The sequence below is a fragment of the Cervus canadensis genome, chromosome 28 (assembly GCF_019320065.1).
Source record: "Cervus canadensis isolate Bull #8, Minnesota chromosome 28, ASM1932006v1, whole genome shotgun sequence".
NCBI lineage: Eukaryota > Metazoa > Chordata > Mammalia > Artiodactyla > Cervidae > Cervus > Cervus canadensis.
Genome location: NC_057413.1, coordinates 23,094,684 through 23,116,243, shown reverse-complemented (window position 1 = coordinate 23,116,243; position 21,560 = coordinate 23,094,684). Strand labels below are relative to the sequence as shown.

Sequence of the window (21,560 nt, the reverse complement as noted above, 5' to 3'; positions counted from 1 at the left end):
GCTTCTGCACCTCCCTTTCTTTATCCAACAAATGGAACTGACACAAAACAGAGAGAAGAAACCTGTGTGGAAATGCAGTGGGTCAAAGCACTGTGGTTCTGTTTATCCAAGACCCATCCCCAGACCTGATGGCAGTAGGCTCACTAGGGCAGGCAGCACAGGGCCTCCTGTCCCAGGAAGGGCCAGCTACTTACAAAAAGGCCACAGTGCCAGCGGCTACCCACCCTTAGCCTCTGGAGGAAATATTTGGTGATGACTCATAACTGGAAAAACAAACAAACTTGGGTGATCCTCCTTTCCTTGCCCCTTCCTCAAGCTGTATTCACCCTACCCTACATTGGACTCCTGAGAGAAGACCACCATTTACCTCTGCTTTCAAAGTATTCATTTATGCTTAAAAAGTCCAAACTTCTTTAAAAAATACATGAGAATCTTAAGTAGTTGTTTTGCCAGTTTAATGTACAATGCGTATCCTGAAATGTATATATAAAATCTCACCCTAAATAAATGGGGCTGCCACACGAACCCCTCTCTGAGAGTAGAAAGAGAAATAGTCAGAGGTTTCAATTAGTTCTGCAACTGCCCTCACCTTCTTATTTCCTCATGGTCTTCAAGGAAAATGGTTACCAAACACAGTACTGAACTGGCAGTAGATTCTGAACTTATGTGATAAGCCTTGCAGTTTCCTTTCCATCTGGCACCAGATACCAGTGCCTGGGGGAGGAAATTAACAGTCTTGGTAGTTCTGGCTTTATTTTCAAATCTTCCGAAAGAGAAGAAAGGTGGCCTTGCTGATGCTTCGTCAAAGACTGTCTTAATGACCTGAAGCAGAATCAGTGATGCTGTGGTTTCAGAAGGTCCAGAAAGGCCTCTTCCACCACTGCAAATAATTAACTGTAGTATTTCCAAGGCCTGACTTTCTTTTTAAACCAGAAACTAAAACCTTTCACCCCACAGCTAAAGACCAGCCTTAAAAATGCAAATGCTCCTGAAATAATAGTAACAGGACTTCATTTCACACACCAAAACCAACTCTGGTCATCACATGTTTGAAAGGGTCTGCCTCTCTTTAAAAGAGATTCAGATATTCACATTAAGAGAAAAATAACTGTGCAACTCCTATCATCACTAATCAACAACAGCTCTTCCGTGCCATCTCTCTGCATATCCCTATTCATCTGCTCCTTCTGCCTCCAAACAACATTCAGGTCTCCTCAAATTGCCCTCTGGAAAACTCCGAGTCGACTCTCAACTATACGTGCCTTTACTCTTGCCACTCTAAAATGCCACTTTAAAATTTAAAATGGAAATAGTCTTTTTCCTTGAATACCTGTGAAAGTTAATTTTAAAAAGTAAAAATGATCCCAAATCTCACTCAAATATAACCGATACCAATATTTGGGTTCATCCTCTCCTTTAAAAAATAAAAAGAATCTGTATTGTTTAATTCAAAAGACTTAAACTAAATACTTTTTGAGGAGTGTTTCAAACTAGTTGGAAAGTCTTTGAGGTTCAAGCTTTGCTGGACATAAACACAGATGTACGAAAACCTTACGAATTAAGGGAAGATTGACAAACTTGTAGAAAGAGAAAGGCAGAACTGGTTTTAGTTTGATGCCTCCTTTTTGAGAGCAGCAGCATAACATCCATTCAGAAAAGTCCACAAATCCTCAGGGTACAGCTAGAAAATTCAGATCAAGAAGCAAGACACTGGGACCCCCTTACATGGGTCTGGAGGGTCTAGTGGACTGAAAGGAAAGGAGGGAGGAGTTAATGAGCACCCGAGGGCTGGGCCCCAGCAAGCACCAAACTCAATAGCGTAAGCCTTCCCAGGAGCAGGTCAGTTTAAGTAAGGCAATTTCAGTAATATGGATGCCATTATATAAACAAGAATTCTGTCGAGAGTGGAGAGAAATTTCCCTTACTCTTGGGTACCCAGCCCAGCGCCGCTCCGCCGGCTGCAGCCTGGAATCGAATCCGCGTTCATTCAGAAGACACTGCCCGGCGGCCCCCGCAACCCGGCACTTGACTCCGTGTTTCCACTCGGGGTCGGCGTCGGGGCCGTACGTAAACCGGTGGTTGCCTTTTTTAATTGAAAAATTTCCGCATCCTCAGAAAAAGGAAAAAAAAAAAAAAAAAGACTATCGTTCATGTAGACATTGAAATGAAGTTTGAGGGGAGCTTAAACAGAGCAAGTCAGGATGGCCGAGCGGTCTAAGGCGCTGCGTTCAGGTCGCAGTCTCCCCTGGAGGCGTGGGTTCGAATCCCACTCCTGACATTGCCAACGTTTTTGAATCGGTCACAAGGTTGTTGTGTATCACCAGCCTTCCCCCACGTTTCCCCTGTGGACTAATCTGTTTTTCCTTTTTTCCTAAATAAATTATCCAAAATAAAAATTTTAAATATTAAAGAAAAGAAATTAGCCAAGTTCTAAAATGAAAGCACTTTGTACCCAGAACACAAGTTAAGATCTAATCATTTTAATCTCCTTTCCCTGTCTCTAGCTGTCTGTCCCTCTCTCCTTTACATTCAAGGAGTTGAATAAAAGTTACTCCTTTCACTGATGTCTACAGGGCCATTCTTTCGTTTTATTTATTTATAGATTCCTTTTTAATTGCCTTTCTTCAATTTTTTAATTCTCATCTCCCACTCCCCCTTAAGAAATCATTGGAAAGATCATCCTTTTCTTTCTTGCTGTGTGTTTTTGTAGAACACATTTTTGGTTTCACTAGATACATTTTTAATTTACATAAATGCCGCTGTGTCATATATCTCATTCTATTTTTACTTTGTCCCTTTTGGCCACAGTTTTTTAGACTATGTTGTGCATACACCTAGATCATATCTAGAACAATTACTTTCAATTACTGCGGGAGACCAGGGTTTGATCCTTGGGTCGGAAGGATCCGACCCCATAGAGAACCTCAGCAGCCCAGCTAGAGGCCCCACTCAATCCATAACTTTTAATTCAAGTTCCACTCATACTGCTTTGGTAACGTATGATCTTTTAAAAAGAAAGTATGAAATATCTGAGCTGTATCAGCTGTCAAATCAAGTCCACCTGTGGTTTTCATGATGCCATAAATACTGAGGATGCCTACGGTCATCTCCAGACAAAGAAGAATTTCAAGATCTGCACACACTATTCTCTTACTGCTTCCACTTACCCAAACTGAGCATCCTCTTCCTCACCACACACTGTCCCCTTTGCCTGGAGCACCTCTTCTACTTCTCTCTTTGAGAAGGTAACAGGCAGGAAGGCCAGGCATCTCCAAAAGGAGGAAGTGGCCTGCAAGTGTCAGATTTTTTTTTTTCTCTTAAAATTCTGTGTTGCCACGACGACACTGGTTCCACCTGAACTTAACTTTTCTCAAACCTTGAGTTAACGAAAGCGTTTTTCTTATGGAAATGTTTTTCTTAAGCTATGTTAATGAAACTATGCGTTTGCTATGGAATTTGCCTTTTTTTAAAATGATTCCACCTAAGACTAACTTTTTTTTCTTTTCTCAAACCTTGGGCTGATAATAGCTTAACAAACCAGTATTCATATCAATTGTTTTATGGCTGGGGGAGGACACACCTCGTGCCATCCTATCTCAAAAATGCATATTGTGGGAGAGGGGCCCGGTGAAACTCAGCCCTGAGGTGTCTCTCTTATCTGATCAATAGCTTCCTAACAGACATAAAACATGCGGCTATAGACTAGCAAAGGGGCACTCTTTCTGCCCCCTTCTGATGTCTATTTCAGAAGCTTTCTCTATCTCTTTTATACTTTAATAAAACTTTATTAGACAAAAGCTCTGAGCAATCAAGCCTCATCATTGGCCCTGGATTGAATTCCTCTCCTCTGGAGGCCAAGAATCCCCACATCTTTCACGGCTCAACAACAACCTTTCATCTCCAGCCCACTTTCTTGTCTGGATCTCGCCTACATCTCCTCCGTGCTCAGTCTGGCTATCACTCCTTCCAGGAAGTCTTTCCCCACCTCCTATCTCCACTCAGTCTGAGCTGAGTATCAAAGTGTGGTCTACTGTACCCTCCACTTCAATGGGGATATATCTCACTATACTGTAATTGCCATTGAACTGTTTGATTCATTCTTCCATCAACCTCCTTAGGACAGAACTCATGACCGAAGTGAGATTAGCATGGTGCCTGCCACATGATAAGCACTGGGTAGATAAACAAGTATTTAATTGTAAACCATTTCCACTTGTATACATAAATCGCTTTCACGATGGATACATGGAGAGTTAGGAAGATTTTTAGACTTTAGAAGAGATGGCTAAATTCTTCACCTGGAATATTCCATAGCTTCTGTAGCCAGTAACACTATCTCAATGGTACATATCAGGCAATCTATTGAGGGCCACTTGGCTGGAAGCATCCTCATAAAGTTATTCCTGGAGCCTGATGAAGCAGAAGGGTGAAGGTTAAGGCAGATTTGGTAACAGAATTAAGGAGTGATCTAGTGTTGACATCTCTACCATGACCCAGCTGGCCTTACCATTTGAGGTCTGTGATCTGGGCCTGGGAAAAAGGCTTTGTTGTGCAGAATATAGAAGCATGTGAAAAAGAGGGTCTGTCTCTTGATGAAATAAAATTTGTATATTAAAGTAGGGCAGAAAAATTAAACATAAAATTCTCCTTGTGTGTTTGTTTGGCCCTCCTCCCTCCTTAATGTGCAGTGTGCACATTAACCACAGTACCTCAAAGATGGAAGTGACTGCTCCACCATAAAGATCATTTTTTCACTCTTTCTTTTTCCCTCTTTCCTTTTCTTAAAAGAATAGCATTCTTTACCAGTTTTGTAGGGAGTATGGTAACTGTATGCTTGTTTTGTATGTGCTTCTATGGACTAGGTATAACCTTGGTGAACTTCACATAAAATATCAGCATGTCATGTTGATGTACTATCCTTTGTCTCAAAAATGCATATGACTGTTCAACTTCTAACAAGTAGAACAGTTGTCAGAGTTTTCTGAGGACCTGTCTCCTGGTTATAATCCTCGGTTTAGCTCAAATAAAATTCCCTTTTTTTTCTTCTTAAGTTGATTATTGAATTTTCATTGACACTTCCATTGCTCTGCAATGTCTATAAGGAAAAGTGGGGAAATAAGCTGCAGAGTGAGTGGAGGAAGTCTCCATAAAAGTGGAATTGTTTTCTGAACTATTCTTCAAAGTGTTGGGACATTTTGTTTCTGCAGATAGAACAGAAGATCATATTTCAACTGTTGACAACCCTTCAACTGTTGTCAGTTGAAGGGTTGGTCTTGGGAGATGAGCAAGTGGGTAACAGTTACAATGAACTTCGTTTCCCTGATCTTGAGTTTCTATGTAAAGGGGCCAAATTATGAGCAAGACTCTAGACTTCTTTTCCACTTCTCATATTTCCTTCCTCTCTCTTATAGAGTTTGGAAGAAGGCACCCTAGACCCTCCTGGACTGCTTCTTCAAGTCAGCCTGGATGCTAACAGCTTCAGGTCAGTCTGTTCTAGTGGGATATCCACCCTGTGGGTATACAATCAAAAGGATGCTTCTCCTGATAACTTCTTTCTGAAATCACTGTGACAAGTATTTTCCTCTTTGATTTTCCTTTCCAAAAAAACTCTGAGCACAAGACCACCTTTTAAAATAGTCATTTACAACTCATGTTATATGGTTGGATTTCAGTGGTTGGTATGCATTGAGATGCTGCAGCATTCTCTAAGGTTCAAGAAAAATAAGATCATGGCATCTGGTCTCATCACTTCATGGCAAATAGAAGGGGGGAAAGTGGAAGCAGTGACAGATTTTCTTTTCTTGGTCTCCAAAATCACTGCAGATGGTGACTGCAGTCATGAAATTAAAAGACACTTGCTCCTTGGAAGGAAGGCTGTGACAAACCTAGATAGTGTATTAAGAAGCAGAGACATCACTTCACTGACAATGGTTTATATGGTCAAAGCTATATTTTTTCCAGTAATCAAGTACAGATTTGAGAGTTGGACCATGAAGAAGGCTGAACGCAAAAGAATTTATTCTTTCGAATGGTGGTGCTGGAGAAGACTCTTGAGAGTCCCTTGAACAGCAAAGAGATCAAACCAGTCAGTCCTAAAGGAAATCAACCATGAATATTCATTGTAAGTACTGCTGCTGAAGCTGAAGCTCCAACACTTTGGCCACCTGATGCCAAGAGCCAACTGATGCTGGGAAAGATTGAAGGCAAATGGAGGGGGCAGCAGAGGATGAGATGGTTACATAGCATCACCAACCCAATGGACATGAATTTGAGCACATTTGAGATAGTGAAAGACAAAAAGCCTGGTGGGCTACAGCCCACGGACTCCAGTCGAGTCAGACACTACTTACCGACTGAACAACAATAAGCCTTCTCAGCAACACATTTATGGATCATTCCAGAGGTTGATCCTGATTAAAAATATTGCCTGTAGATTATGAAAGTGCATCCATTTAGGATTTCACCAGGGAAAAGAATAGAATGACTAGAGATTATTATGCCTCTTGTAGTTTAAATCTGGTTCCTTTGCCTTCTGCTTTCCCTGGCTCCTTTGGTACTTGCTGAAAAAAAAAATTACATGAAAATGTAAGAAAGGTAGAAATTATTCTGAAAGAAAAACAAATTTATCTTGGTGTCCTCTTTTTCTTTTTTTGTAAACAGTAAAACAGTCCCCACTCTCAGAGCCACATAAAGCACTTTCGTAAAACACCATAGGGAAAATGTACACCTTAAAGTTGATTGAGTTTACGATCTCCCTGTATCCTTTTTTGGGGGCAGGAAAACCACAAAAGGCCCCGCTGGGATTCGAACCCAGGATCTCCTGTTTACTAGACAGGCGCTTTAACCAGCTAAGCCACGGAGCCAACACGCTTGCCAGCTTCCAAATCAACATAGAAAAGGAATGATCTTAGCTTTTTTTCCCCTCCCCTGTGTATGTATTTCCTTGTATTGACGCTCGGGTGAGCTCCCCAGATGATCTCCCCAACCCTAAAGATGAACCCCTGCTTCTGCCCCAAAGACCTAAAAAACCGCGCGGCCAAAGGAAAACTGAGACCCTCCGTGCAGGAGTGAGGTGAGGGAATCTCGGGAGCGAGCCTGAAGCCCCGGGCGGCGCCAGAGGAGTCTCCGGAAATTGCCAGGAAGGGCAAGAGTTCAGCAGCTCAGGCTTTCTTGGGTGAAGTATGACCTGGGGCCCCTGGAGGAAAGGAAATTAGCCACATTTACAGGAGAACACCCCTCTGAGTCCTGTAACACATTTGCACCAGAACACTTTCTGCACCAAGAACTGGTCCCTGCAGAAAGAACGCCCTGTGTTCTTTATTTCATGGATTTTAATTAAAATTCGCGTTCTTCCTTACCCCATTTCTTTCCCTAAAATTGGCTCCCACCTGCCTGCTTCTTGCTTGACTAAGTCGTATCTTTAAAAAATTCAAGATTTCATTATTAAAACCTAGTCTTGGAAAGAGGTAAAGGAACAATTTCCTCTCCTCTGCAGCTAGAGGAAGAGAAGCTTTCTTGTTCGATAACTTATCCAAAGGATCTACTTGATAAAACTGTTAAATTGAGAGCATCCACAAGAAGTACTATATTTTCATAAGTGCTTGTGTATTTATAACTGTTCCAAATTCATTCTATTCTGTGAAATAGATATGTCCTTAGACAAAGGACTTTAATGGAACTGGCAAGAGTTTTATAAATTGTTGCCATAGCTGTGAAAGTAACTTCCCAAAGGAAACCTGTAATTATAATCGGCTGCTTGCTTGAAATCCCTGACCATTCTGAAAACCCTGAAATTAACATGTTGGTATTTTTAAACTGTATCAATATTGAAGGATATCTCTGTGTCACTCTAAACCAGCCATTGGCATTAATCTCTGCCTGCAAACAGGATGTGAGGGAGAGGTTAAAAAGCCCTGACTCTGCTAGATTTCTTTTTCATAAAACGATTGAGTCTATGAACTTGACGCACAGTCTGATTGACTCCATGAAATAAGTAAGCACCGATTTCTTTAATAATATAAGATTAACCATCGTTATATTAATGTGCTTGGAGCCAAGATAATCATAAACAGCACAGTCACACCTAACATGACTTTGTTCAAGCTGGAGTGGACATTTAGAAAGACATCAGAGCTAGTAATATTTGGTTTGGGTTTTTCCTTTGACTGGCAGGTGTTCAAAATTTGCACAGAAATTCTGAGAAGTCAAAGGAGTTTTTTAACAAGCCAGAGACAAATCTTGGGAGAAAAAGAGACTAAGAGCAATCATTTTCAGAAATCTGGATATGATCTGCAAAGACCATGGACAGGCCCCTGACATTGGCTCTGTTCCACACAACTGCAATTGGAGAAGGTGTAGATCTCTGTGTCATAGACTCCTGAGAGTGGAAATAGTGCTATTATTTCCCAAATACTTGGGAGAGAACTGGAAGAATAGTGCACTGTGACCCAGGGAGGAGGAGATTCACCACAGGGATGATTGATTTTACATGTCAACTTGGCTAGTCTACAGAGCCCAGTTATTCAATTAAACACTAATGTACATATTGCAGTTATTTAATTAAACATTGATGTGCATCATGTATGGGTGTGAGAGTTGGGAAGGGAAGCCTGGCATGCTGCAGTCCATGGGATTGCAAAGAATTGGACACAACTGAACGAATGAACTGTACTGTACATGTTGCTGTGAAGATATTTTATACATGTGGTTAACATCTACAATTAGTTGACTATAATAAGTAAAAGAGATTATCCTCAGTAATGTGCATGGCTGTTATCTAACAAGTTCAAAGACTTAAGAGCAAAATGGAGGTTTTCCTAAGGAAGAAGAAACTCTGTCTCAAGACTATAGCATCAGCTGCTGACTGTGATTTTTCTAGACTGCCATCCAGCAATACAGATTTCAGACTTGTCAGTCACCACAATCACATAAGCCAATTTCTAGAAATAAATGTATATTTTCCTACTGGTTATGTTTTTTCTGGACTCTCTGTTTCTCTTTTTCTAGCTGGGACAAACCCTGAAGAAAAGACTGGAAACTGGAACCCTCGGAAAAGACCTAGTAGAAGATCTCTAAAAACAAAATGAAAGCAAGCTTCAGCTCATGTCAGAACACCAGAGAAATCTGAGGAAGCCAAAAAAGGAAAGAAAAAAAAAAAAACCAAAAAAACACCTTACAAAAGCTTCAAAACAAAGGGAGGTCTTTGCAGATATTATGTGGAGCAGAGGGATCCTGGGCATAGAGGGAGGCCTTTTTGTCCCCCATTTCTTGAAGGTAAGACTCCAGCCTCCATGACCCTCTCTGAGTTCCAAAGAGCAGATTCTAACAGTGTTAATCAAAGGAGGGGCAGCCCGGAGACCACCCGAAGCAAGATTAAAGGGACTAGAGAGAATCATCAGAATTAGGAAACCTGATCACCCGAGACTGGCACACACCCTAATCTTGTCAGCAACCCCACCCTTTTGAAACTTGGCAGAAGAAGAATGCTAGACTGTTACTGCCTTGATCCTTATCATATACCTCTGCCTGACTGTATAACTTCTCCCTATTCGCCAGGGAAGGGGCGGGGTGGGGCACAGTTCTTGAGGCCCTAGCCTACTGTGTTCCCCGTTTGCCTGGCAAAGAAATGAAGCCACTCTTTCCCTCTCCTCCATGACTGCTTCCGTATTTCTGTTTAGCATGGGTGGACAGAGAGCCAAGATTTTGGCATCACAAAGACTTCCAGTTTCTTAGGGAGTAACAGCCAAAGTCTAGATAAGGGCGTACTAGGCCCGAGGTTATCTCTCCGAGGTCTCCTACCCCTCTCCGCCCAGCACTGGCCTCTTCGACATTGCTGAAATGTCCCAAGCAAGCTCCCACCTCCAGGATTTTGCCCTGGAGATTTCCACAGTTCCAGATGGCTCTTTTCCTAGATAACCTTATTTATCATTCATCCCTTTCCTTGATGGACTTTTTAATTCTCTTTCCCGTTTGTCTTTTTTACCTCTAAGTGCTTATCACGGTTATTTCATTTATTGGGTGTTTTAATACCGTCTTAGCTACGTCCATGCAATCTTCTTGCGGTCAAGGATCACAACTTGTTTTCTTCGGTCGTATTTCCAGTGCCTTGAATGGTAATATTGGTTGAATGAATGAATGAATGAAGGGAGAGGTGATTTGGGGACAGAGAGGGTGCAGGGGTCGGTATAGACATACTGAGAAAGGAGCACAGACGCTGGGAAGCGTGCAGACGAAGTGGCCGCCAGAGGGTTTACGCTCTGCAGTCTGAACTAGCCAAGAAAACGTGGCTTTCGGACCTAGGAGCAGACTCCAAAAAGTGGAAATGTGCCGCCGCCTAGTTTCTGATGAAGGTAGATCCGCCTCCCAGCCACCCACGTGCGGGGGCCAGTGGCGCAATGGATAACGCGTCTGACTACGGATCAGAAGATTCCAGGTTCGACTCCTGGCTGGCTCGTAGTGCGCATCTTCACTTTTACTCATTTACCTCTGCTGACCACTGAGAAACTGGGTAGAGTTAGAAAATCCACTGCAAGGTGAAGTTTCAACTTCCACTGCCTGTAAGTCTCGGGAGCGAGAAGGACCCGCTGTTGACCACAACTGGGGTCAGAACTCCTTTGCAGAGCAAATTCTGCGTCCGACCATGCGGTGGCGCTAGCCAAAGCCGGACAGAGAACTGTGCCAGGGCTGGATGACCCGCCCAGCCCCGCCGGGCCATTTTGACTGACAGATGGGTTTGAGGTAACCTAGTAACGCAAGGGAAAAGGCAATGGCACCCCACTCCAGTACTCTTGCCTGGAAAATCCCATGGACGGAGGAGCCTGGTAGGCTGCAGTCCATGGGGTCGCTGAGAGTCGGGCACGACTGAGCTACTTCACTGTCACTTTTCACTTTCATGCATTGGAGAAGGAAATGGCAACCCACTCCAGTATTCTTGCCTGGAGAATCCCAGGAACAGAGGAGCCTAGTGGGCTGCCGTCTATGGGGTCGCACAGAGTCGGACACGACTGAAGCGATTTAGCAGCAGCACCAGCAGTAAGGCAAGAGAAAGAAATTAAAATCCAAAAGTTCAGATTGAAAAGTAATAGTGAGTCGGGGGGGGGGGGCGGAGAAAAGAGTGAAGGGGTTGAAGTCTCTTTTTCTCCTCCATCCGGTCATTTCCAGAATAAGAATATATTAAGAATTTGGCTTAAGATCTGTATGCTGCAGGGGCTTGGTTTGCGCATCTAATTGGCCTCTCTTATTTGGGAGAGTAGTAGAAGAACCACTCGCATATTAACAATGCACAATTGCAAGGATAAAAGGGAGAAATCAGAAGGGGAGGAGGAAATGGGAGGAGTCTATTTTTAGCAGAAAGTGTCTACTGGGGGCACCGGCTACTGTGGAGTTTCCGTAGTGTAGTGGTTATCACGTTCGCCTCACACGCGAAAGGTCCCCGGTTCGAAACCGGGCGGAAACAGCTCTTTTTCTTTAGCGACCTGGGCTACCTTTAAAACTTCAGGTAGTCAACAATCTTCACACCTCCTTTTCTTATTTCTCTCGCCCCAGGCCGTGGTGCTGAGGCCACGCTGCTCAGAGTGGGTCGGGAGCCCGCGGCCCCGGAAGCGGACACACGCTTCGCGCGGGGGAGAGCCGGGCAGTCCCGGGCTAGCCGAGGCTGCCCGCAGCCCGCAGCCCCGGAAGCGCATCCTTGCCTTGACTTGCCTTCCTGTTCCCGGCAGCGCCCAGCTCCGGGCGTCTCTTCGCCAGCCTGCGGTCTGCGACGGCCCTGCCTCAGCCCCGGGCACCGGCGCTGCAGGCCGGCAGCTGGGAGTCCCGCGCCCCTCGGACGGCCGCGAGACTCGGGTGAGTACCGGGGGAGCCTGAGCCTGCGTCTCCGGAAAACCGGGGTAATCCCGCTGCCCTCCGTAGATTGGCGACCCTTCTGCAATCTGGCCCTTGTCGTGATTAGGTGACCTCGGGCCCCCGACAGCCCCACCTTGCCCTCCACTCTCCAGAACGGCTGCGTGGCTCTCCGGGCCTTCGACTGTGAATCTTTGGGAAAAGAGGAATCCGGGACGTGAAGGTTACAGAGATTTCAGGTCCTTCAGGGATGAGAAGTCCCCTCACGGAGACGCTAGGGCAGAAAAAAAGGGAGGTGAGGAGGGGATTTGAAAACCTTGGGCCAGCAGGGCTGTGGGCTGGGCTGCCCTGGCCTGGACTCTTTCTCACCGCCCTTCCCCAGCTTACGAGGCCTCACCTCTGAGAACCCCCTCCTAAAGGAGACACCGAAGGGCTGAGTCTGCCTCCACTTTGGCCTTTCCCTGTCAACAAGAAAAAAGATCCCAAAGTTAAGAAATGGGCCAACTGTGGATTTTGCGTATTGTTTTGAAGCTTGAGAAGTCACTGGCAGCACTTGTTTAAAACCAGGATTTGTGCCCTGGGGTCTGGCTTTTTAACTCTGTTTCTGACATGACCTGCTTCCATGTTAAGTGAATCAATCAAACGCTTTTCTGGGAAAGAAGTCTTGCTATAACACCAAACAGCCTTGGGTATATCCTCAGGATCTTCTTAGATGAATTAGTATTATTATTGTTACTATTTCTAACAGTTAGCCAAGCCTAGTCTCTCAGATCACATTGCTCCAGGTTCCCTCAAATGACTAATATGAATGTGATGTTTTTATGGCCTTAAGACAAGAAAGGACAATACTTATCTAATAAACTGTTGTGAACTGTTTTTTTTTTTCTTTCTTCCTTCCGTTTTTTAACAAGCAATGTGTATAGGCATCCCTTTCCCAGCCCTATTACTCCTCCATTTTCATACCTTCTCTGGAAGACCCATGCTTTTATCATCTTCTAATAGTTTCGCTTGTTAGCAAGACAGTAAGTTTTGCAGATGCTCAATGCAAAGTTATCTAAGACATTTTCACTTAAAATTCCTCTATACTACTCAGAAATACAGGTGAGTTAATGTGATGCCTTGAGAGGAACAAGGGTTTCAGGGGCCCAGAAGGTGATGAGGATTCATCCTCTCCATCTTTCTCTGATGCCAAGGAGCAGGAGTCCTTTAGCAGGGAAGCTGAGTGTGCCCCAAGCCAATGTGTTGTAGATGGGTGACAATTTGTCTGGAAGCTTATGGCTCTCTCCTTCTCTTCAAATCAGGTGTGTTCTGACAAGATCCAGCAGTAGCCCTACCCTTTTAAACTCTGCCCTTTCTTACCTTCACCTACTAACCCTCCCTCCCTCCCCCAGTCTCTCTCACTTAACCTCACATGGAAGCTCAGTCTGCCCACCTTGGAATGTGAACAAATAGGCCTTGGAGAGTGACACTGTGTGACCTCTTGCTCCTGTAGTGAGTATACCGCACCTTGAATAGGATCTTTTATTTATTTATACTATATCCTCTATTCTCTCCTTCCTAAGCTTGGTGTAACCATCTTCCAGGTCTTCCCTCCAACCCCAAGGCACTATCTTGCCATAAGTAAGAGGCGGAGAGAAGAGGGTGGCCTTCTGACTTTGGGGTAGGATTGAAACCAGAACCCAAGTAGACCAAACTTCCTAGAACCCAGTTCAGTAACAATCAAAGGAGCAAAAGGATGCTGCTAAAATGTGCCTTTGCTGGGATGGTGTGGGGTGCGTATGGGATGAGGTGGGATTTGGTCCTCGGATAGTAGAGACAGGCTCATGATGAAAGAGAAAAAAAAAAAGCGGGGAAAAAAGATTTTTGAGAGCTGGGCAAAACATCAGAATTAATCTAATACAAGATATGTCATAAGTCACTGAGGCCTTTACACTCTTTCCTCCCGTACTTGTTTGTTAGGACTGCCATAACAAAACATCACAGACTGAACATCTTGAACCACAGACATTTATTTTCTCACAGTCCTGGAAGCTGGAAGTCCAAGATCAAGGTGGTGGCAGGTTCAGCTTATTCTGAAACCTCTCTCTTTGACTTACAGATGGCATCTTCTTGCTGTATCCTCATGTGGTCCTCTCTGTATTATCTGTGTCCTAATATCCAATATTATGGTCATTGGATTAAGACCCACCCATATAAATTCATTTTACTTATTCATCTCTTTAAAGGCCCCATCTCCCAATACAGTCACAGTCTGAGGTACTGAGGGTTAAGACTTCAACCTATGAATTTGGTTGGGGGGGGGGGGGCGGTGGACAAATTCAGCCCATTTCTGGGGACAGAGATTGATGGATTTTATATATTATTGACACAGTTTGGGGAATTCCCAGAAGTTAACTTTGCAGAAGATTTTAGTACACCTGCATCTCATTTTACTAACCATTTGTATATTTTTATTGCAGAATAAAAACATCATTTGCTTTTTATTTCTCTATTAGTCTTTTTTAAAAACTATTTCTGTCAGTATATTTAAACATCGTAGGTCTTTTTCTAATATAAAAAAAACCCACAAATCTTCATAGCTAAGAAAAGGATTTTTAGAAAAGGATATCCGCCACCCCCTCCCTTAAGGCTACTACATCATAAAACAAGCAATTTGGTTAAATGAAGGGTTAATTTGAGATTTTTCTCAAGAATTTCAGTCCAGTTCTTTACAATATGAATTGCAATGATTCAGAACTTTCACAAACTTGTTCTGTTGTCTGTTAATACAATTTTGCCATGAGAAGTGTTATTTTAACAAAAGGGAATTGTTAGATTCCTAAAACTTTTAAAATTGTTGCCATGTCTTGGGAAAACAACCTCAGTATCTGTCTTGATAATTTCTTGCCTCGTTGATACCATTGAAAGTCTTATCTCTGTATTCCCAAAAGTTATTTTACTTTAAAAATTTATCTGCCACACTTGAAGCTAAAATCATATTGTATATCAACTATATTTCAATTAAACATTTTTTAAGTAAAAAATAATCTTAGAAAAGATTTATCTGCCAATTAATAATTTTTCTTTTCATTCACATGCCTGATGGAATATTTATAGTCCTGTGACACATATGTTTTATCACCTAGCAAATTATTTCTTTCTTTTTTAAAATGTTTTTGTTTAACTGTAGACTTTATTTCTTTAGAACAGTTTTAGGTTTAGCAGAAAGAGAGTTCCCATATATTTCCTCTCTCTCTACCTCCATTATTAACAACTTGCATTGTTGTTACAATGGATGAGCCAATATTTATATATTATTAATAACTAATTATTATAATTATTATTTACATTAAGGTTCATGCTTTGTATGTAGTTCTGTGGGTTTTCTCTGATATGTGATGTCATTATCCAACATTACAGTTTGTAGCATACAGAATAGTTTCATTGCCCTAAAAAAATTCCCTGTACTCTACCTCAAGTAATTTATGTTAAATTAATACGTGCAGTGAGAGCCTTTTCTTCCCGGACCTCCTTGGTCTTCATGAAAATGACATAACGTTTATCCTGCCAGCTTTTTCATTGTTTGTGCATTTATCTCCTATATTTGTAAGGTCAGTCACCTCTTCTCCTGATAAACTCCCTAAGTGTGAGTTTCAAGGATGTAATCCATATTCATATACTCAGATCCAGAATCCAGCTTGTGGCCTGTTTTTCTTGAATTTATCTTTGTTGTCACTTGCTGTGTTTGGGCCTTTGACATGTGGTGACCCTGGTTCCTCTGCTTGGGATGGATTTCAAGGGATCTAACATGAAGACTGAGCCTAGGAAACAGACTGTGAGCATTCCCAGGACAGGACATGGGCTAAGAAACAAGCTGGAGTGAGATGGAAGGAGAATGACTTGCCATACCTCATGGACCATATCCTGCCAGGCTCCTCTGTCCTGGGATTTCCCAGGCAGCAATACTGGAGTGGGTTGCCATTTCCTTCTCCAGGGGATCTTCCCAACCTAGGAATCAAACTGGCATCTCCTTCATTGTAAGCACATCTTTACCACTGAGCCTCTTTATTTTAACTCATTTCTCGCTCTGTTCCACAAGAAGGAAGGAAAACTACAAAATTTCCAGAAGTTCTAGTCATAGTGGAAAAATAGTAATTTGATGTTTTAGCACCATTTACAGGTGGTCACTTGCCTTTGTTAGCCAAGGAATATAAAAATCAAATCTAAGTTTGCTAAAAAAAAAATCTAAGTTTACTCAAGGACCATGTTTGCCCACTCTATCTAGATGGTGAGATCCAGCAAAAGTACCAAACAAAACTCTGGAGCAATTTACATAAAAGATAATTTTTTTTTCTTAAAATAAAATATTATGGAGTAAGGCAGGGCATAGGGTTACAGAATTCCCCAGGTAACATTTTCAAGGATGGGACACAAGGATGAGTAGCTAATCTTGGCCTAAAACTTTAAAAAATTTCCATAGTGTTTGAATACCAGCCATGGGCCCAAGTCCTAATTACTGAGACTCAAAATAAACCATTTCTATTCTGTGTGACCTTGAATCTGTGCTCTGGGCTACCCACCTTTTTTAAGTGACTTTTATTCTTGAGCAGACACATAAAATTACTCTCTGTAAAATATAGAGAATAATGGTGCATTACTCATGTTTCATTCCCCAGCCTCTTCTAGTTTAAGGGAAAGAACTCCCACCCTCTTATTTCTGGATGAGCACCATCCTTTTCTCAGCTTCCTTTGAGGTAACTACTGTTTTGATTTTTATATTTATCCCTGGCTCTTTTTAGTCTTACTGCATAGAAAAAGTCATTTAGTTTTACACTTAGAAGTGGATCTATACTGTAGATCCATTTTGCAACTCTGTTTTTTTGCCCAACATTGTGTTCTTGAGATTCATCCATATTTTTGCATGTAGCTGTAATCTTTTCATTTCTACTGCTGCATAGTATTCCCTTGTGCAGATATTACCAAAATTTATTTATTCTATTGAAGGACATTGGGTGCTTTTTAGGTTCTTTAAATTACAGAATTGCTATAAACATTCTTGTAGGGGGTCTCCTATGCACACCTCCAAGAATTCCTCCAAGTAAACACCTAGAGGTGAAATTGCTTTAAATAATGCCACACACTAATTTACACACATATGAACACACACCCTAGAAGTGTATGCATTTTAATTGTTCCACATCTGCTGAGCCCTTAAGATTGTCAGACAGTTTACCAATTTGATGGATATGAAATGTTATATCCTTTGGTTTTTTTATTCATTCCCATATTACTAATGAAGTTTACCTTTTTATTTGCTTATTCACCATTTATGCTTTCTCTAAGAAGTACTTATTAATACTTTTGCCCATTGTTTTTAAATTTTCTTTTCATCCTTTTCTCATGGATCTGTGGGAATTCTTTACATAGTCTGGACTCTAATCCTTTGTCAGTTATATGTATTATGAAGATCTTTCCCCAGCTTGTAACTTAACTTTCTTATACATCTTTTTGTTATATAAATTACAAATTTTAATATAGTTAAGTGTGAATTTTAACGTAGTTAAATTTATCAGTCTTTTTCTTTATGACTTACACTTTTTGTGTCTTGTCAAAGAAATCTTTCTAGGAACAGTGAGAAAGACAGAAGAACCCCTTGGGCTGCCAAGCACTGCTGCCACCATGCCCAAGAGAAAGGCAAAAGGAGATGCTAAAGGTGACAAAGGGAAGGTGAAGGATGAGCCGCAGAGGAGATCAGCACGGTTGTCTGCTAAACCTGCCCTTCCAAAACCAGAGCCCAGGCCAAAAAAGGCCCCTGCAAAGAAGGGAGAGAAGCTGGCCAAAGGGAGAAAGGGGAAAGCAGAAGTCGGCAAGGATGGGAACAACCCTGCGAAAAACCGAGATGCCTCTACAGTCCAGTCACAGAAAGCAGAAGGCACTGGGGATGCCAAATGAAGTGTACCTTTTTGATAGCTCTGTACTTCTAGTGACTCTACTGTTTGAAATACTATTTTTAAATCAACTTTTATAAAAATGTAGATTTTTTTTTTTTTTAAGTTATGTTGTTAGCACATGAGATACTTCGTTGTTGTCTTTTGTGGAAAGGGCAAATAACCACTAGTAGAATGTTTCAGAAGCTGGATTGAAATGGGGGGAAATAGAAGTATTTGAAGATTATTCTTGGTTCCCGGGAGAGATTCTCTGACATTCACACATGTCAGCCACTATGGCTCAGAAGCCTTACTGTGTGGAGAAAAATTACTTCATGTCTTCTCCTTTCTTGATGTCATCAGCACATTCTTGACTTCCTGAAACCAGGAGTCATGATACGGCCTTGACACCCGTAGAATCAGCTGCATCAGGTAACAATACTCAGGCTTTCTGGTGATGACATCAAGATGGTGTTGCTCAGAAGAACCAGGATTCCTGTTTGTAGTTTGTGAATCATCTCATTTATAATCCTGGAGTTTTTAGTTCCTTTCCTCCATGTCAGAGTTGACCTGTGAAAATCTCTTAAATGCCTCATGTGAAATAATCATCCTTTTTGAAAATTTTTTCTGTTTATTGTAACAACAGACTTTGTTGACTTTTTGGAGAGGGGAGTTTGAAAGTTGTAAGATGTTATGGAATGTCACCCATGTCCTGCTGGAAATAACTATTTTTGAAAGTCTCTTATAAAGCTGGATACAAGTTAGACTCGTGGTAGGGGAGTGATCATTTCCTACTCAAAAGTCATAAAGCTACTCTTTACTGCCTTTAAAAAGTTTTATAGTTTGCTTTTCACATTGTCTTTAGTCCTCTCTGAACTGATTTTTAAAAAAACATGAGATAGTAATTCAGTATGTTTTTTTCCATATGGTAAGTGGTTGTTCCAACACCATTTTCTTAAAAGTTCATCCTTTCCCCAATGATCTATAACACTGACTGTTTTCATAAATCAACTTTCTTTGTGTGGAGGGGTGGGGGAGTCTGTTGATGGTTTCTGTTCTGACTCACTGGTCAAGTTGTCTAACCTTGTGGCAGTACCATACAATCCTGAGTACTACCACTTTAGAAAAAGGTCTTGATATCTCAGGACAATTCCACCTCCACCTTCAACATCAACAGACTTTTCTTCCTTGGAGTATCTTGGCTATTCTTAGCCAATACTTTTCTATACAACTTCTAGAATTAGATTGACAAGTTCCAAATCAAGCAGATGAAAAGTTGAAATTTTTATTGGATTTGTATTGAATTTATAGATTAATATTGAGTCTTCCAATTCATGAACATGGTATAATTCTCCATTTATTTAGGCTTTTAAAATATCTTTCAATAAAGTTTTATAATTTTCTCCATTAAATGTTTTCTTTTGTTAATATTTCTTAGGGAGAGTACACTGTTGGATGCTACCTTTATACAGTATATTTTTAGTTACTACATTTTCTGTTTTCAGCTCAAGTTGATTCATCAGCCTTTCTAAACTCATTCTTTTATTTGTATATCCTTTTGGGCTTTCTACATAGATAACCATACATTCTTTTTGCTTTGTTTTGTTTCTTTACAGTCATTAAGTCTTTCCTTTTTCTAGTTTTAGGCATTGTTCAAGTGCTGGGAGTACAGCAGTGAACAAAACAAAGTCTCTGCTTTCACCAGGCTGATATTCTAGTGGGGGAGGGTGTAGAAAATACACAAATTTATGTGATGGAGTGCTTTAAATAAACAAGTGTAAGGGTGCTATTTAGATAGGGTGGTTGGAGAAGTCCTCTCTGATGAGATGACATTTGAGCAGAGCTTCTAATGAAGTAAAGGAATCAGAGTGTCTCTGAGGGGAAAGCATTCCAGCAGAGGGAAAGTCAAATGCAGAGATGAGATGAAAATGTGTTTGGTGTGCCGAGGAAGAACAAGGAGGCAGAAGTGACTGAATTGGAGTGAGGGTAGGTAAGAGTGATAGTTGATATGGTTGCAGAGATAGTGAGAGACCAGAAAATAGAAGACTCTCCACATTGTCATTTTTCTCTGCAAATGATGGAATGCCATTAAATTTCTGAATAGGGAATCTACACAATCTAAATTATCTGTGTGTGTGTGTGTGACTGATGCATGGGCAATAGGGTGTAAGGAGTTGAAGGAGGAAACCAGTTAGATGGCTGTCCCAACTGAATTGCTGGAAATTCTACTCTTATCATGCTATATTACTATCCTGCCTCTGTTCAACTATTCCCACCCCATTTTATTTGGTAAATTACAAATATGTGTGTTTTCTCTTTGCCAAACCACAGAACAGTATCAAAGATCAATATTCCCTGTTGTCAAGAATCCAAAATCAAATTCAAGAAAGTCATCACTGTGTGTGTGTTGTGATAATCCCACGGAAGGAAGGCCCTGACCCTTGATGCCAGAGCATGAAAGGGTTCACTTTCTGAGACATTTTGACACCTAAGCAGCGAAATGAAAACAGAAGTTAGTCAACAGTAATAAAATATTTCTCATTAAGTGCTTATTGTTTTCCAGACACTCTTCTGCTCAGTGATTTACATGTATAATTTTATTTCCATGACTGTATGAGTTGAATCATATTACTATCCCCATTTTAGCATTTAGTGAGACTGAGGCAAACAGAAATTAAATAATCTGCCCTGAGGTCATACAGTGAGTAAAATCCAGATTAAGACCCAGGTGTATAACTCCGGGATCTAGAAGGCTCCCCATTGTTAAAAAGATCACTGGTAACCCAACCTCAAAGGTAATCCATCCAAAGGAATAATTTGGTGTTTCTGATTAAATTAAGGAATTTCCCCAGATACCATTAGGAAAAAAATCAAATGTAAGTAACAATATTCTACAAGCTAAACAGCTGTACTTTCCAATGAAGAAGATTAGTAATGCAAGGACAATTTGAAAGGGGGAAAGTGGCCATAGGAATTCAGAATTTTAGTGTACCTCTACCAACATAAAGCTAGAAGGGATACTATTTCTGTACAGAAGGAGAATTTTTTAGACAAATATTTCTGAAGTGGAGAAGAACAAACTAGGAAATTACAAATTAGCCTTTAAACCTCTCTTGCCCACGCTCCTGATCCACGTAGCATTTACATTCTTATCTGTAAATTCATAAATTAACATTCTGGTTTATTAATACTTCGAGAATTTGGGTGTCTGACGCGAAACAGACTGAGGGATCCAGCGTTTTCAATAATAAAATTTCTGACCGTCAAAACTGAGGCATTGGTCCTGGAAGAGTTGGAAAGAAGAGGCAGGGAAACTTACTTTCCGGGTCTGCTCTTGTTCTCCCAACACAGTCATAGTGCTCCTTGGAAAATGTACGTCCTTCCTCTCCAGGCCCCGCCGCGCCTTCCACCCAGAGACATAAAAACATGGTACTTTAACTGCACCAAGACGAGGACGTGAACCCTGATGTCCTCGCCTCTCCACCACTTCCCGAGGCCGCAAAGCGCCGGGACACACCTCTGAGCAAACCTAGGCCGCTCGGCCGTCCCCGCTGCTCGACCGCCTCGCTCAGTCCCCGCTGGAGGGCATCGTGATTCCCCAGGCGGATGGGGGAGGCCAAGACCGTGAAGTTTTTTCCCTGGATTGCTCCTCACAGCCTTCGCAGACCTTCGGGCTTCTGGCCTGGAGCTCCAACCTCCAGTTGCCTTCAGTAAAGTCTGGGTCAAGGGTATTGCCAGCACTGGGAAGTCGCCGCGGGTGCGGGGCTTCCAAGGTGCCTGGGAGCCCTCAGGCTTCCAGCTGAAATCAACGAAGCC

The 21,560-nt window shown here is 41.8% G+C and overlaps 1 protein-coding gene and 4 non-coding genes across 7 annotated transcripts; 4 read left to right on the top strand and 1 right to left on the bottom strand.

Moving 5' to 3' along the window:
- Nucleotides 1–2,195: 2,195 nt before the first annotated feature.
- TRNAL-CAG lies at nt 2,196–2,278 on the top strand. Its single transcript has one exon. It is a non-coding gene; the product is annotated as a tRNA-Leu (tRNA).
- Nucleotides 2,279–6,789: 4,511 nt separating this feature from the next.
- TRNAT-AGU lies at nt 6,790–6,863 on the bottom strand. Its single transcript has one exon. It is a non-coding gene; the product is annotated as a tRNA-Thr (tRNA).
- Nucleotides 6,864–10,380: 3,517 nt separating this feature from the next.
- On the top strand, nt 10,381–10,453 carry TRNAR-ACG. The gene has a single exon. It is a non-coding gene; the product is annotated as a tRNA-Arg (tRNA).
- Nucleotides 10,454–11,382: 929 nt separating this feature from the next.
- TRNAV-CAC lies at nt 11,383–11,455 on the top strand. The gene has a single exon. It is a non-coding gene; the product is annotated as a tRNA-Val (tRNA).
- Nucleotides 11,456–11,552: 97 nt separating this feature from the next.
- Nucleotides 11,553–18,508, top strand: HMGN4 (high mobility group nucleosomal binding domain 4). Of its 3 annotated transcripts, none has more exons than XM_043450781.1 (3): nt 11,702–11,841; nt 11,948–12,051; nt 17,432–18,508. In XM_043450781.1, the coding sequence occupies exon 3, from the start codon at nt 17,497–17,499 to the stop codon at nt 17,767–17,769; it is 273 nt and encodes a 90-aa protein (XP_043306716.1). In that variant the 5' UTR covers nt 11,702–11,841; nt 11,948–12,051; nt 17,432–17,496; the 3' UTR covers nt 17,770–18,508. The 3 variants fall into 3 exon arrangements, with proteins under 3 accessions (XP_043306717.1, XP_043306716.1, XP_043306714.1); XM_043450779.1 differs by lacking the exon at nt 11,948–12,051 and adding an exon at nt 16,494–16,571 and having other exon boundaries at nt 11,705–11,841; XM_043450782.1 differs by lacking the exon at nt 11,948–12,051 and having other exon boundaries at nt 11,553–11,841.
- The last annotated feature ends 3,052 nt before the right edge of the window (nt 18,509–21,560 follow it).

Bases quoted from the DNA above. Each gene is read 5' to 3' on its own strand.
- HMGN4 (XM_043450782.1), top strand. From the start codon at position 17,497: ATGCCCAAGAGAAAGGCAAAAGGAGATGCTAAAGGTGACAAAGGGAAG.